The sequence below is a fragment of the Ricinus communis genome, chromosome 5 (assembly GCF_019578655.1).
Source record: "Ricinus communis isolate WT05 ecotype wild-type chromosome 5, ASM1957865v1, whole genome shotgun sequence".
NCBI lineage: Eukaryota > Viridiplantae > Streptophyta > Magnoliopsida > Malpighiales > Euphorbiaceae > Ricinus > Ricinus communis.
The window spans coordinates 5,312,682-5,327,014 of NC_063260.1; the positions used below are offsets into that span (position 1 = coordinate 5,312,682).

General features: G+C 31.0%; 2 protein-coding genes across 3 annotated transcripts; one reads left to right on the forward strand and one right to left on the reverse strand.

Annotated features, from left to right (window-relative positions):
* The first annotated feature begins 4,794 nt into the window (after positions 1-4,794).
* On the forward strand, positions 4,795-7,688 carry LOC8266513 (expansin-A13). The gene is made up of 2 exons (XM_002526542.4): positions 4,795-5,499; positions 7,080-7,688. Exons 1-2 carry the CDS (start codon positions 5,000-5,002, stop codon positions 7,387-7,389), a joined length of 810 nt encoding a protein of 269 aa, XP_002526588.1. The 5' UTR covers positions 4,795-4,999; the 3' UTR covers positions 7,390-7,688.
* Positions 7,689-8,062: 374 nt separating this feature from the next.
* Positions 8,063-11,193, reverse strand: LOC8266512 (protein ALTERED XYLOGLUCAN 9). 2 transcript variants are annotated; one of them, XM_015723817.3, is made up of 2 exons: positions 9,532-11,193; positions 8,063-8,304 (listed from the first exon to the last, which is right to left on the reverse strand). In XM_015723817.3, exon 1 carries the CDS (start codon positions 10,796-10,798, stop codon positions 9,665-9,667), a length of 1,134 nt encoding a protein of 377 aa, XP_015579303.1. In that variant the 5' UTR covers positions 10,799-11,193; the 3' UTR covers positions 8,063-8,304; positions 9,532-9,664. The 2 variants fall into 2 exon arrangements, with proteins under 2 accessions (XP_015579303.1, XP_002526587.1); XM_002526541.4 differs by having other exon boundaries at positions 8,063-8,411.
* Positions 11,194-14,333: the final 3,140 nt, after the last annotated feature.

Consider the following 14,333-nt stretch of genomic DNA (forward strand, 5'->3'; position numbering starts at 1 on the left):
CCCCTTCCATAAAATATTTGTTAATTGTGCCATCAGTAATAAGCCTACTATACATCCATTCCCGATCCGGATTCATTTATAAATTTTGAGGACAACATAACTAACATATTTAGTTCTTATTTATAATATACTATTTGTTACAATAATTTGTTAACTTCTAGAAATATTCTAAATATTTTCAAATAATCTATCAAAAATCCGACAACATCTCTCTTGTAAAAAGAACATCTACCCCTCGTAAAATGATCCATTTTCTATGCTAAAAATTTAGTACTTCTAACATATTTGAAAAAAATATGTTAGCATAGATGTTTTTTTCATAAGGCTAAAGTTTCTAATTTTGATCTTGACACTCAAATTGAGTCTTGATTTATTGATATTTCAAGTGTTGTTTATGTAGTATTGATCAAAGTTAAGAATCCAAGTCTGCTTGAATATCACGATTGCACCCTCCAAGGTGCAGCCGCGAAAAGCATAACTTTATGGACAAAAGGATTTGAATATTTAAGGATGAAAATTGAGACAGCACCCTGAGAGGTGCGATCGCAAAATAAGGACTTCTTTGGTAGAAACAAAAGGGTTTCCAACACTGAGAATTGTGATCGCACAATGAAATATTATGATCATTACAAACCACCAACGGTTACTTTTGAAGCAACCAATGTCTCATTGTAAGTCAGGTAATTATTGGAGGTTTTTCAATATTCATGACCGCGAGCAAGAAGCGTGACCGTGATTTAAACTCTAACAGTATATTTAATGCACTGTCTTAAAGTAAAAATTGGTGAAGCTTTTTGGAAAGAATGAGTAATGAATCCTTGAGGTCGGTAGGGTATAAAAACCACCTCAAATGACCTTTAATGGTTGACCAACAATCTCCAAAAGTTTTATGAAAAAAATTAAATATAAAGCATAAAAGATTACCTCATTGAAGAACGACGGCGGCAACGGTAATGGAAGGATTGACAACACCATTCTCGAGGAGAGGAGCAGAGTCAGTGGAGGCCTACAACATTTAAAGAAAGCAAATCTTAAAAAAAATAACAAAAATTAAGAAAAAATAAATAGGCGAAAGAGACTTACCTAAGCATCAGCGGCAGGGAGGAAGGAACCGACGACGATAGGAGGGAGGGCAGAGGGAGAGGGGAGGATGAGGAGAAAAGCGAGAGAGAGGAAAGGGGTAGGGGGGAGGGCTACTACTCTTAAATTTAAGGAGTTAGGGTCTACTCTTCAAACGTAAGAGACGATAGAAAAACTATGTTTTATTTAAGTAATTTATTGACGGATTCATCTGTCGATAAACCGTCAGTAAATTGCTTAAATGAAACATTGCATTTTCAAGCAAGCAATTTAACCATGAAATAAACCATCGCTAATTTACTCAGTTGAAATGCTGCATTTTAGCTCAACAACTTATCAATGATTTATTCCATTGTTAAATTGCTCGCCTGAAACACAACATGCATTAAGCCATTTACCATCGCTAACGAACTCATAACTGCTGCTAATTAATGTTGCCAAATTTGCGCCATTATTTACCATCGGTAATTGTAGTAGGTAAACCGTCTATAGTTCATTAGTAATTTCATCGCTAAAATTTGGCGCTGAATTTACTGACGAAATCTGTCTACCAATAACGGACCATCGGTAATCCATTCCAAATCCATCAGTAAATTGCAATCATTTCATATGGTTGCTAATCCATCGATATTCTGATGATAATTAGCAACATATTATTTTCCGTCCGTAATTACCGTTGATAAACTGTTAAATTGTTCTAGTGTTCTAATATATGTCATGAACGTAAGTGTTAGACTTAAATTTCATAAAAAGCTTTGATGATCCAAAATATTGTATCACTATTAACATGTTTGTTAAGTATTATTAGTAGATAATAAAATATAGAAAAAGACAGAGTTATCAAAAGATGAAAATGCAATTAAGTGAATATTTATGATTAAGATCTGCACACACTTGAGGCATAACTCAAGTAGCAAGAGTGTTTATTTCTCAAAAAATGAAAGATCCTGAGTTCGAGTTCTCTCCTTCGCACTAGATTAGTTTTTACTTTTGTGAGAGGATGACTACCTCCTCGATATGGAATGAATCATAAGTCTTCGATTGAGAAAAAGGATCATGGCGTTGTGAACTTAGGTCTATTTAATATATTTTTTGTTTTAGGCTATTGTAAAAATAACTGAATTTTGGCAAAAACTATTTTGGGTGTAAACTTATGCATGATACTCGATAAAAAAAATTTAGGTGCAATTAAAGTCAAGATTAGGTCATCAAATAAAATCAATATTGAAAATTATAAGAATAATTCAATGTTAAAAAAAATACATGAAGTAAAGTTGAATTGAAGAGAAAAGACGCCAGCAAATAAAAATGTCCATTATTGAATTAAGACAAATAATGAACTCGTAGTATACTCTAAGCAACATTTAAAAATTAAATTGGTAATTGAATCGGGCAAAAGTTTGGACATCATTTCAACCGATTAAATTATTAATTCAACCAATTGAGTAAAATTATTTACATTTTTTTATTTCTTAATTCTTACAAGTAAGCTGATTCGACTAGGTAATTAAATTGGATTTTTAACTTTTAGATTCAAATAAAATGAATAAATTATCAGTTTCCAATTGAACCGGTTCAACTAACTAGTAAATATCTAATCATTTATTTAAATTCAAAATTGAGTGATGATGCTACTCCCCTTTTAGCAACTTATAAACCTAATAGGTTAGAGAGTTAAAATTGTGAGCCCATTACCCATTAGATTCACTTTAAAGGGGCAAGTTGACATTTTTAAGCCTCATTCATCATACACGGTAAATTATATTTTAGACCCAGATACACTGTGCATTATATACTCGGTGTCTAAGACACGGCCAATTCATTTAAATGAGGGAGCTGAATTTTTAAAACACATGTGTGGGAGAGTCTTATTTCAAATATAACACCTCTCTATTATTGCCAATTTAAAATAATATTTTGGTTTGATTTTGTCTTCTCCATTCTCGATTTTCCATTATTTAAAACTTCAAATTAGATTTTGTAAGTTGTTGTTCTTTATTCTTTTCTTTCTTTTTTATTATTTGCTGCATAATATTATTTTTTTTATTTTTTTCTTTCTTTTTTATTCTCATACATAAATTATGCATATTTCTAGATTTTAAAAACTTATTTTTAATAAGTCGAATTCTTCATTCTTCATACCTTCAAATCAGATTCTACAAGCTTAAATCATTTATTTTAAAATATGAGAACGCTTTCATTGCCGGAAGATAATAGATTTACTATGTAGAATATTGAGGTTCATTTTATATGAACTGCAGGTTCATCATATTGTTCATAATTTTGAAAACAGATTTATTTTTGAAATGGAATAGGTTCATTTTGTACTACAATGAATCTTATATTACTAATAGATGAATATACAAATTTTACGTGATGAACATGCCATATGTGCATAAAAATAAATAAGTATTTATAGGTTATAATGAATGGGTTCATTATCTACAAACAACAAGTTCATTAAAGTATCATTTGATATTCATTATATATGAACTACAGGTTCATCATGTTGTTCATAATTTAAAAAAAAAATAAAATGAAATAGGTTCTATCATTAATAGATGAATATAAAAGTTTTTACGCAATAAACATGTCATATGTGCATAAAAATAAATCAGTATTCATGAGTTATAATGAACGGGTTCATTATCTACAAATAATATGTTCATTAAAGTATCATTTGAGGTTCATTTTATATGAACTACAGGTCCATCATGTTATTCATAATTTTAAAAATAAATTTATTTTTAAAATGAAATAGGTTCATTTTATAGTACAATAAATCTTATATCACTAACATAAAAGTTTTACGTAATGAACATATCATATGTGCATAAAAATAAATCAGTATTTAAGAGTTACAATGAATTATTATCTACAAACAACAAATTTATTAAAGTATCACTACATATTCATTATATATGAACTACATATTCATTTGTATACATATATGACATGTTTATTACATAAAACTTTTATATTCATTCATTAATGATATAAGGTTTAACTTATTCCATTTCAAAAATAAATTTATTTTCAAGACTTATTATTTATAAGTTATAATCAACAGGTTCATCATCTACTAGCAAAATTCATCAACATATTACTTGAGGTTCATCAAATATATAATAGAAATTCATTAATCAAGAAGTTCATCATATATACATAAAATGTTTTGAGAGAAATTTTTTATACAAAATAAATAATATATTCATCAATAATAAAATTTATATAAAATATTAATTTTTTAGTTATAAACTTTAATTTCATAAAATTTAAACTATAGATTCCTTAATATTTTTATTACTGTTTGTACAAGCAATTTATATGATTGTATTGAATTGTCATTTCAAATGAATATGACTATGTTTACAAAATAATGAGATTTATAAAAAATTAAAATCTTAAAAAATTAAAATAAAAAATCAATAAAAAATAAAGATTGTAATTTTAAGAATAGAAGAGTGTGTGTAAAATAAAATTATAAAAAAGTAAAAAAGTTGATTTTTTAATATTAGAGAAGATAAATGTGTATTTTGATTGAAGTAAAAAATTGTGTATTGAATTGACAATTTTTTTATTTTAATTGTAGATAAAATTTATCAATTAAACTTAATATTTTTTTAAAACACAGAAACCACAGGTATGAATAATTTCTGATACATAATGCTAGACCGAGATGCCAAATATAACAACTCATCGTACACGTCGAGTCGTCGACAACGGTAAAGTGAACTGAAAGCCGAATATAATTTTCTCCTTTTCTTTAATAATATTTTTTTTTAGAGAAAAAAACGCCCTTCCCCTTCGTTTACCCGACAAAAAAAGAAAAAAAAAAAAAGAGAAAACCAAAACGTCACCGCTCCAAATATCCTCTCTCTCTCTCTCTCGTAAAGCACATATTCTCTAGTATACAGAAATGTCACCTCTACACCGCTTTCACTCACTGCCACTTCTCTTCTTCTTTTTCTTCTTCTCTTCACCAGTAACTTCCCACACCCCCACCACCACACCGACAACACCGCCGCCATCCACATCCCTCCCGGAATGGCGATCTGCACACGCCATGTACTACGCAGCATCGGACCCACGAGACTCAGTAGGGGGCGCGTGCGGATACGGAGACCTAAAACAAGCAGGATATGGACTGGCAACAGTAGGACTCAGTGAAGCAATGTTCGAAAGAGGTCAGATCTGTGGGGCATGTTTCGAGTTGCGGTGTGTTGAAGATTTACGGTGGTGCATACCTGGGACGTCTGTTATTGTTACTGTTACTAACTTTTGTGCTCCTAATTATGGCTTTCCTTCTGATGGTGGCGGCCATTGTAATCCTCCTAATCTTCATTTCGTCTTGCCTATTGAATCTTATGAAAAGATCGCTATTTGGAAAGCTGGTAATATGCCTGTTCAGTATCGCAGGTATTTATCCCTTTTCTTAATTCTTACTTCTTTTTTTATGCCAAAATATTTGCAAAACATTTAATTTTTTTTTACCTGTTACACTTGAGCACGAAGCCTATACGGAAGTGACACACATTTATCAGTATTAAATGACTGATAAGTGCCTATTCGAGGCTCTGGTGTAAATTTCTCTGCCAAGAGCCATTCTCTTGACTTTGTCTGTCTCTATCGACCGTGGGATTGAATGAGGGAATTGGGTCCAACAGTGCACTCAGAATAGACGAGTCTTTCTTAATTACTACCACAGATAATTTCATTCGGTTTTCAAATAAAGAGATGAAAGGGTAATTAAGAAATGGTTTTTTTTTTTTTTATTATTTGTTTGATGAAGGAAGAGTTAAAGTAAGACAAGATAATAGAAAGTGGGAGACAACCCATAAGGCAGTCCCAGTCTCTGCATCAAAAGAAGTAAAAGTTTTGAATTTCATTATATTCTATTACTATGCATGATAAAGACAATTTGGTTTTGGTTAAGACACATCTCTTTATGAAGTCCAAAAGAATACAATTGTTGCCTGGCATTTGCTTTCTTCTATTGAAAAGTGTTTTGTGCTATTCTCTTTATTTGTTTTCCCTAGAAGAGACATCAGTAATGATCAAGATCATTCAATCATGTAATTTATGGGGAATTCTGTAGTAATTTTCTTTCTTACAGAATAAAATCTTCTTTGTTAATTGCCACTGTTAATCGATGAAGTGCAATCCCATCATGTGGTGGTAGAAATAAAGTGAAAGTTAAAGTGTGAAAAAGCACAATGATCATAGAGGGGACCATATTTAAAATATTTTGATTTTTATTCTAATATTGTGATTTGAATGGTGTTCATTATGAATTAAACCTTGATGTAGTACCTAGATGTGAAAGATTTTTTTTTCTGCTTGTGAAATGTATCAAGATTTAGTTTATGCATGTTAAAATACCTATAGTTCTCAATTATTGATGTCTAATGAATCTTAAGTGGTCCAACTCATATCACCATCCACATCATACTTATTAGTATGTCTTTGTCGATGAAAGTTAACTTAGGAGCAAAAAAGGAGCCTAGGATCTAATTTCTCAGTTTAGCTAAGTCATGTGAGTAACAGCCAACTGGAGTTAGATGCAATTCATGCAGATTTCTGACACCGAAATTTTTGATTTGCGAATGTCCTTTTCACTGTCCAGTTCCTGAATTTACACCCTCGTCACCTCAGAGGGCATATTAGTTTAACTTGTTCCGCACCAATGTCTCTGTCAAGCATTATATGAGGAACTACTGGTCCTTAAATGACTGTTGTTCATAACAAAATGGTTATGTCATCCCTTAGTTTTGATTTGTAATTCCCATTTGAACAATTAGGAAAACTTATGGATTTCTACGAGTATGCATATGCAAGGGTATATCTACCTGTGAAGAGAGTGTAGGGGAGAGGTCTTTTCTTAGTTATCCTTTTTCAGTCTATGTGCCTTATTGATTTTAATGCGGGTTCTATTAGCTTGTTATACATGAAGCATTGGAACTACTCTCATTCTATTAAATGTGAATCTGTCTTAACAGGATCAAATGCAGAAAGGAAGGAGGAATCCGTTTCACTGTCTCCGGATCTACTATCTTCATTTCAGTGCTGATCAGCAATGTTGCAGGTGCTGGAGATGTAGTTGCAGTGAAGATTAAGGGTTCAAGAACAGGTTGGCTTCCAATGGGTAGAAATTGGGGCCAGAATTGGCATATTAATGCTGATTTAAAGAATCAACCACTCTCATTTGAGGTCACTAGTAGTGATGGGCTCACAGTTACCTCTTACAATGTTGCTCCCAAGGATTGGAACTTTGGGCAGACTTTTGAAGGAAAGCAATTTATGACTTAGTGTAGGGACATGGAGGCAAATCATATAGACAAAGACCATTCTTTCTTTTTGCATCCACCTTATTTATTCTGCTTTCCAGTCAGGTGGAAGTAGTAGCGTATGGAGTGAAGGGTTTCCTGGTTTGATGGAATGTGTATGTATTGATGGATTGGAGAGATAAAAATATAAGATTGCAAAAAAGCCAGACAAAAGAAAAAGTTTGAAGAGACCACTTTATTGTAAGAGAACACAATACAATGTTGTAAGAGAACCCTAATTGTCAAATGATCAAAATTGCTGCTTATTTGCGCTTGTGCTCACTGCATGTGTCATGTGTCTAATTGAGATCGTCAAACGGGCAACGAGGAAAATGTTCATATTAATATTCTGTGGTTTGTTTGGATACATTCAGATTTTCTTTTTGTCTAAAAGCTCAATTTTCAATTGATTATTCCAATCACCTAAACCTTGCAAGAGTAATTTCAAAGGAACGCTCAACATTCAAGGATCATTGTGTTATGATTATTTATCCGAGACATAGTCTCAGTGAATCGAGAATTGAAGAACGTCAATGATACTTTTGGCGCTAATCTTGCGATTTGAGCCACCTTAGGTCTGATAACTAGTTGCAGTCTAAAAACTGGTAAGGAGGCAAGTTCAACTCATAGAAAAAAATAAAATCAACTTAAATGAATACTGAAAACTCAAGATATGAGATGACTGTTACTGTTACCAGAAAAGTCCTCGTGCTAAATTGATACAATATAAACCACAATCCTCAAAATGCCAAATTGTAACCTAATTGTAACTAACTGTCAAATGTGTTTACGATTTTTTAATTTACTTATGGACATATGCATAACCTATTCAAACATGGTGATTATGTGGCTCCAATACCTTTCGCTGTATACAGCTTCATTTATCATCTCTGCTGCCCTACAAGTACCATATTCTCCTCACAGTTACTTCATCCAAGAGGCTAAGACATCTTAAAAGGAAACTATTGACTGAAGAAGATAAAGTTTATCAAAACAATCCAGCACCTGAGGACATTTTCAGTTTACCAAGTAAATCAAGACAATACTTTCATAAAATGCAAAACTATCACAAGTCACAGACACAGGTTGATAGATATATGCACATTCTCAAGTAGAACATTCATCCTTGTAGAACCCAAGTTTTTGAGTTAACCACGCCAAATAGGACACACTAAGCAGAAACTTTTAAACCATAGGCAAATAGAAAACAAGATAACACTCATAAAAAATGTAGTTTACTCTTAAGGTATAGCATATTGATCATAGTAAAAAAAACTAACCAAAGACATATAAACCTGGATAAAATACATTTGAGTTTGTATCTTACCAAGACTTGCGACTAGATAACAGCTGTAAAACCCTAAGTACCACTAAATTTAATACACTTCTTTCATTCCATTTTAACAATTTAGCGATTGAATTGGCAAATTGGTTCAACCTAGCCCGTATCCTGAATTATGTATTATTGTACTCAAAAGCCACTATTACAATGACTGAGTTTGAAATAGTGCAGGGGATTAGCACAAAATTAATAAGCTCAATCATATTTTGACAGCTAAAATTGGAACAGAAGAGTGCACAAGCCAGCAAGCTTAACAACGTCAGTTATTATTTATTCTTATTTCTTGATAAGAGTAAAAGATAATAACTGCACATTAAACAGAAAGCAACTAAATTCTTCTTGTTCCACTTCTGAAAGCAATAAAATTCCAAACAGGGAAAACACATACATATACACACACAAAAACATGCAGTATTTAAAAATTAGCTAAGAGTACCAACATTCAGTTATTAAATGAACATAGCAGAATAATTAACAAATTGCATTGCATATAGTCCAAACATAATTTTGAAACTTTGTGCAAATTAATTCTAAGAGATATAACCAAAATCAAAGAGGTATTTAGTGGAAAAAAAAAATTCATTGGATGCCATAGATTGCCAAAAAGGCACCTAGTAACTATTCATACAAATCTTAATGTTTCTTATTTGTTTTGATCATATAGTACAGATTTATAAGTATCCAGTATCATTTCCATGAAAAGATGAAACAAGAAATCAATGAATGTCGTTATATGAAAACCGATAGAAAAATTTACTCCTGAGTTAGGCAATAGGGAAAAACCTGGGGGAAAAACCACAGATGAAATATAAGTTGAAGATTTGATCTTTCATGCAAGTCAATAGCTCTAAAATTGTTGGATAAACCTTCCAATGCCTTCTGAACGTGAGGTGTGCAATATGCTAAAACTTCAAAATTATGTGGATCCAAGCTTCTGATGAGATTCGATAAGCAATGCATTCAGCAAAATATGAACAGCAGCTTCATAAACAGCTCCATCGTAATGCATCCCATCAACTGTACACCGAGGCCCACAATTCCAACTCATGGACTGAATATCCAGCAATAAAAGTGGACCACCATATCTACGCAAGAGCCTACTATTACGCAGGGCTCGGTCATAAGCATGCCACATTTCATCACTCATCTTTTCCCTCTTTTCCTCTGTGTTCAACATCCCATTGATCAACATTGGCATGCCAAGCCAAAATAAATGTGGTGATCTGACAGATACAGAACCTGTAACAGGCCCATCTGCGCCCAACTGTGGTGAAAATGGTAACAAAGATACAACAGAGCTCCTCAATGATTGCAAAGCAAATCCATAATCCGATGCATTATTCATATGAAGCATATGCCAAAGCCCTGATCCCATAACCAAAACATCAGGATAACTTCTATTTTGCTTGAAACCTATCATTAAATCCGTTAAATTAACAACATAAGGAGCCCAAATAAAATCCAATTTTAAACCAATTTCTTCAATAACAATCTGATAATCACTATGCCTTTTGAATAAATCACCTTTAATTGATTCCATTCGCTTCGAATCTAAGATCAATTTCAACAAAGATTGAACAATTAACCTAGCTTGTGAATCCCCTGCAACAACAACCCATGACCCATTAAGCAAATCTGATGCATCAAACCTATCCAACCTTTGAAACTCACAAGCTTTCACTTTACCAGTTTTAGCCCAATCCCAAATCTTATCATAACTCAAAGAACCATTCTTTATACCACCACTATCGCTACTACCACTACTACTATCATTAATCACTCTAGGCTTAACATCCCAAACAACTTCATTAACCAAATTAATACAAGAATCTTCACGATTATCAAACACAACAACAGATTGAACAGAAGTAACAAAATCAGAAACAGAAGGGAAATACGGAGTTAAATGAACACCTACAGCAAGAGTAATAAAAAGGGCACCACTAAAGAAAAGCATCTTGTTACGGCTCAAATGCCAACCAGCCATACCCATTGGTACAAAAAGCACAACACAGGCTGCTAATACACCCAATTGTACACCTCCAAACATAATTCTTTTTGGCTTTCTTTAAAGAACCCAGACACCAAAAATCACAATCTCACGTCATGACCAAGATCTTGATTTGAGGAGAAGGGTAAAGAAGGTTTCTTCGATTAGGGGTTTGAATTGAATGAAAGAAAAGGACTGATTTCTTTCTTTTCTTTCTTGCTTTTCTAGATTTGTTGAGGTTGAAGGGTCAAGAAATGAAGGAGAGGAATTGGGTTTGGTGGCGTAGGGAAATTGCGGATGAAGGAAAATGCTACTATTATTTGGTATGGATTGATAGGAATGGAACAGCAAGAGCAAAAGGTTTCTCTCTTTTGTTTGATTTTTGATTCTGTGAAGGTGAAGTGATCCTCTTCTGGTTGGAACCGGTGATCATGACATGTTTGCTGTATTTATTACCATCCACTTCGTACGTGCGGACTATTTATAACTATAATTTGTACGTTTACTTTTTCTTTTTCCTCAAAGTTTTACTTACACTACGCAATCCAATTATTATAATAATTAGATGTTATTAATTTTGTTTTGTTTCTTTTAATAAATTAATATTTAGACATCTTGGCTAGAAAAATTTTATGTTTTCTTTTAATTATTTTAATAAATTTCTTTTTGAAGGGATAAAACTAAATTTTTTTGGAACTGTAGTTTTATTAAATTTGTCAAAGTTGAATAACAAATGTTTTATTATTATTTTGAAAATATAATAAGGAAATAGGTACAATAAATTTGCTATTTTATTTCTTATCAAGCGGTATGAGAAATCTACAAGAACTAAAAGGGGCTGAATTAGGCATATAATTTACTAACTGAAAACTCTAGATTCAATTTGAAAGAAATAGTTAAATAACAAATAGGTTAGAAAAAGAAGACAACACACAGTAAGAATTGAACAGGTTTATATAGAGAAAGGGATGAATATCTCCTCAATTATAATTAAGAATTTTAATTTATTAACAATCTACTTTATATGTAGATTAAGCTTTTTCTTAAATAAAAAAGAGATAGACCGCTTAAAAAATAAAAAAATTACACATTCTAAAAGAAATACAGACTAAACTTTTATGTTTTATAATTTTACACAAAAACTTTAATTCAAATACTTTTCTTTTTACTCATACTTAATGATATCTATCAATATATATTTGTAAGTATACGAACTGTTCTTATAGTAAATGTCAGTTTACCACGAAGTCGATATCACAAAGAAATGCAGAACCGTATTTACAAAGACTAATTATCACAAAAGAACAATAAAAATAAATTTAAACACTTTAAGCCAGTATTTTTAAAAAGTAATATATTCATAAAATAAATATAATAAATTATAGAATAAATATGCAATGATTATGATGAATGAAAACTATATGATAAAACCAGTACTTAGCCTAACCATTTACTTAGTAATTCTCTTGTTTTACTTTAAGCCTACATCTAATGAATAAGATGGTGATATGCATTTTTCTTCAGCCATTCAAACTAATGATGCAACTAAATCTTTTTATACTAACATAGATTGAAGTAAAGATAGCGTTTCTAATACATTCAACAAAGATATGTTCATAACAAGTATTATTATTAAATTGATATAATGATCAACTAACAATGATAACTAAAACTAATAAAAATATGAAGGTAAAGAATCACCCATTAAATAAATAAATGATAAAGTTCATATATAAGTAAAAAGGTTAAACTAAATACTTATGAAACTAGCCTGATATATTTAATCAAATAGTCATTGTAATTAAATGTAAAGACATAAAACCAAACAGAAAATAAAAGCTCTCTTGAAATCCAGAATTCTTAAAGCAGGAAGATAATTGGTCATCACTCTCCACTTCTTGAAAAGTTTTTTAGATCTTAAAAGAATAATGAAAAACTAAACTAAAGTGTTTATTAAAGGTAAACTGTAGAGAATTACAAAAAGAGAAATAATGGACATATGTAGACTGAATGTAAGTGTCTTTATTTATATGTTGTGTATTTGATCTCCATTACTTATAGAGATTCCTCTTGCAGAATCCTCTCCAAGTATAAAACTTATAAGAGTTATCTCCTACAACTGTTAACTATCATAACTTAAGTAAACAACTAATAATTGTTCATAATTATATGAAACTTAATTAATTCCCCCATTAGGTCTTGCATAATTTGGCTAGGCTTGTGAAATCAATAGTCCACGCATCTTTAGTTCTAGAACCTGGTAGTAACAACTCTATTGAAATCCATTTTTGAATATTTAAGCTTATATTTTTTCTTTTGGCTATTAATACCTGAAATTGGACATAAAGTTAAATTGAAGTAATAAGCATATATTTCTACATATTATATATATAAAAAATACAATTGGAGCATTAAGATATCCTAAATATATATATAATATGATCCTATCACTTATACTCAGAAGCTACAATTCTCAATCTTAATTATAAGAGCAATTCATTTTGTACTCGCTCACTCAAATCTTTGCTTGCTTAGATTTACAAATGAGCTTTAAATATAAGAATAAATCATTCAACTATCCAAAAATTAAGCACTCTCCTAAATCTTGATTACAAGAAGAAATAAATGAGATTTTATAGCTTTTGAAAAAATTGCAATTGAAAGCTAAAAGTAAAACTCTTATTAACCTTAAAATGATTAAAAAAAAAAGATATTCATATAATCTTAGAAGAAAAGCAGTAGTTAGGATTCAAATATAGTCGTTCAATAATCAAATTAATTGTAGCTTCACAAATATGAATCATTCTTTTCCACCATGAAGCTTCAGTGGGGAAGACAACTTTAAAAAGCTTAAATAACGTCCTACCTAGAACTTCTTTTCTAAGTGAGAAAGTCATCTTTACTAGTAGAAACTTTTCTTTTTGGATGAGAAGACTTCACATTTTCGAGTTAGAGCACAACTCATGAGATCTTCTAAGTTTCTCTTTACTTCTTGGTTAAAGACTTTATTCTCGAGTGCAAAGATTTTTGAGGTATGAACCTTTATCTTATTGGGTAGGAGTAATTCTTCTCAAATGTGAAGATTAAATTTTCCATATGGGAATCCTTAACATGAAATATTTTATCATTTTTGTGCTTTTGGCTTATGTTTGATCCCTAGGTAAGAGTAGATTTTCTCATGTGGGAATAATTTTGAGATTAAATATGTAAATCTATTTAATTTATATTTACAAAGTCTTCTTTCCCTACACTTTCATTCCATAAATGAGAGGATTTTTTATGGGGCTAAGTGATTATTTTTTTATTAATTGACACTTTCTTTTCCTTATATTGACGATTACCAAACGCTGCACTTTATAATAAAAAATTCTCAAACCTCTGATTTGTAAATAAATGATTGCTAAACCTTAATTTTAATAACATCGGTGAACTTTTATGCTACACTTAGGGGGTAAATTACATAAATGCCACCAAATTTTATACTTTATAACAAAAAGGTACCAAAAATTTTGATTTGTTATAAAAAAATACTGCCTATGTATCTTTTAAAATCAAAATTTTGGTACTGTTTTGTTACAAAATCTAAAGTCTGGTG

Excerpts from the sequence above, each read along its gene's own strand:
- LOC8266512 (XM_015723817.3), bottom strand. The coding sequence starts at position 10,798 with ATGTTTGGAGGTGTACAATTGGGTGTATTAGCAGCCTGTGTTGTGCTT.
- LOC8266513 (XM_002526542.4), top strand. The coding sequence starts at position 5,000 with ATGTCACCTCTACACCGCTTTCACTCACTGCCACTTCTCTTCTTCTTT. Across the intron at positions 5,500-7,079 it reads ATGCCTGTTCAGTATCGCAG|GATCAAATGCAGAAAGGAAG; the intron begins GTATTTATCCCT and ends CTGTCTTAACAG.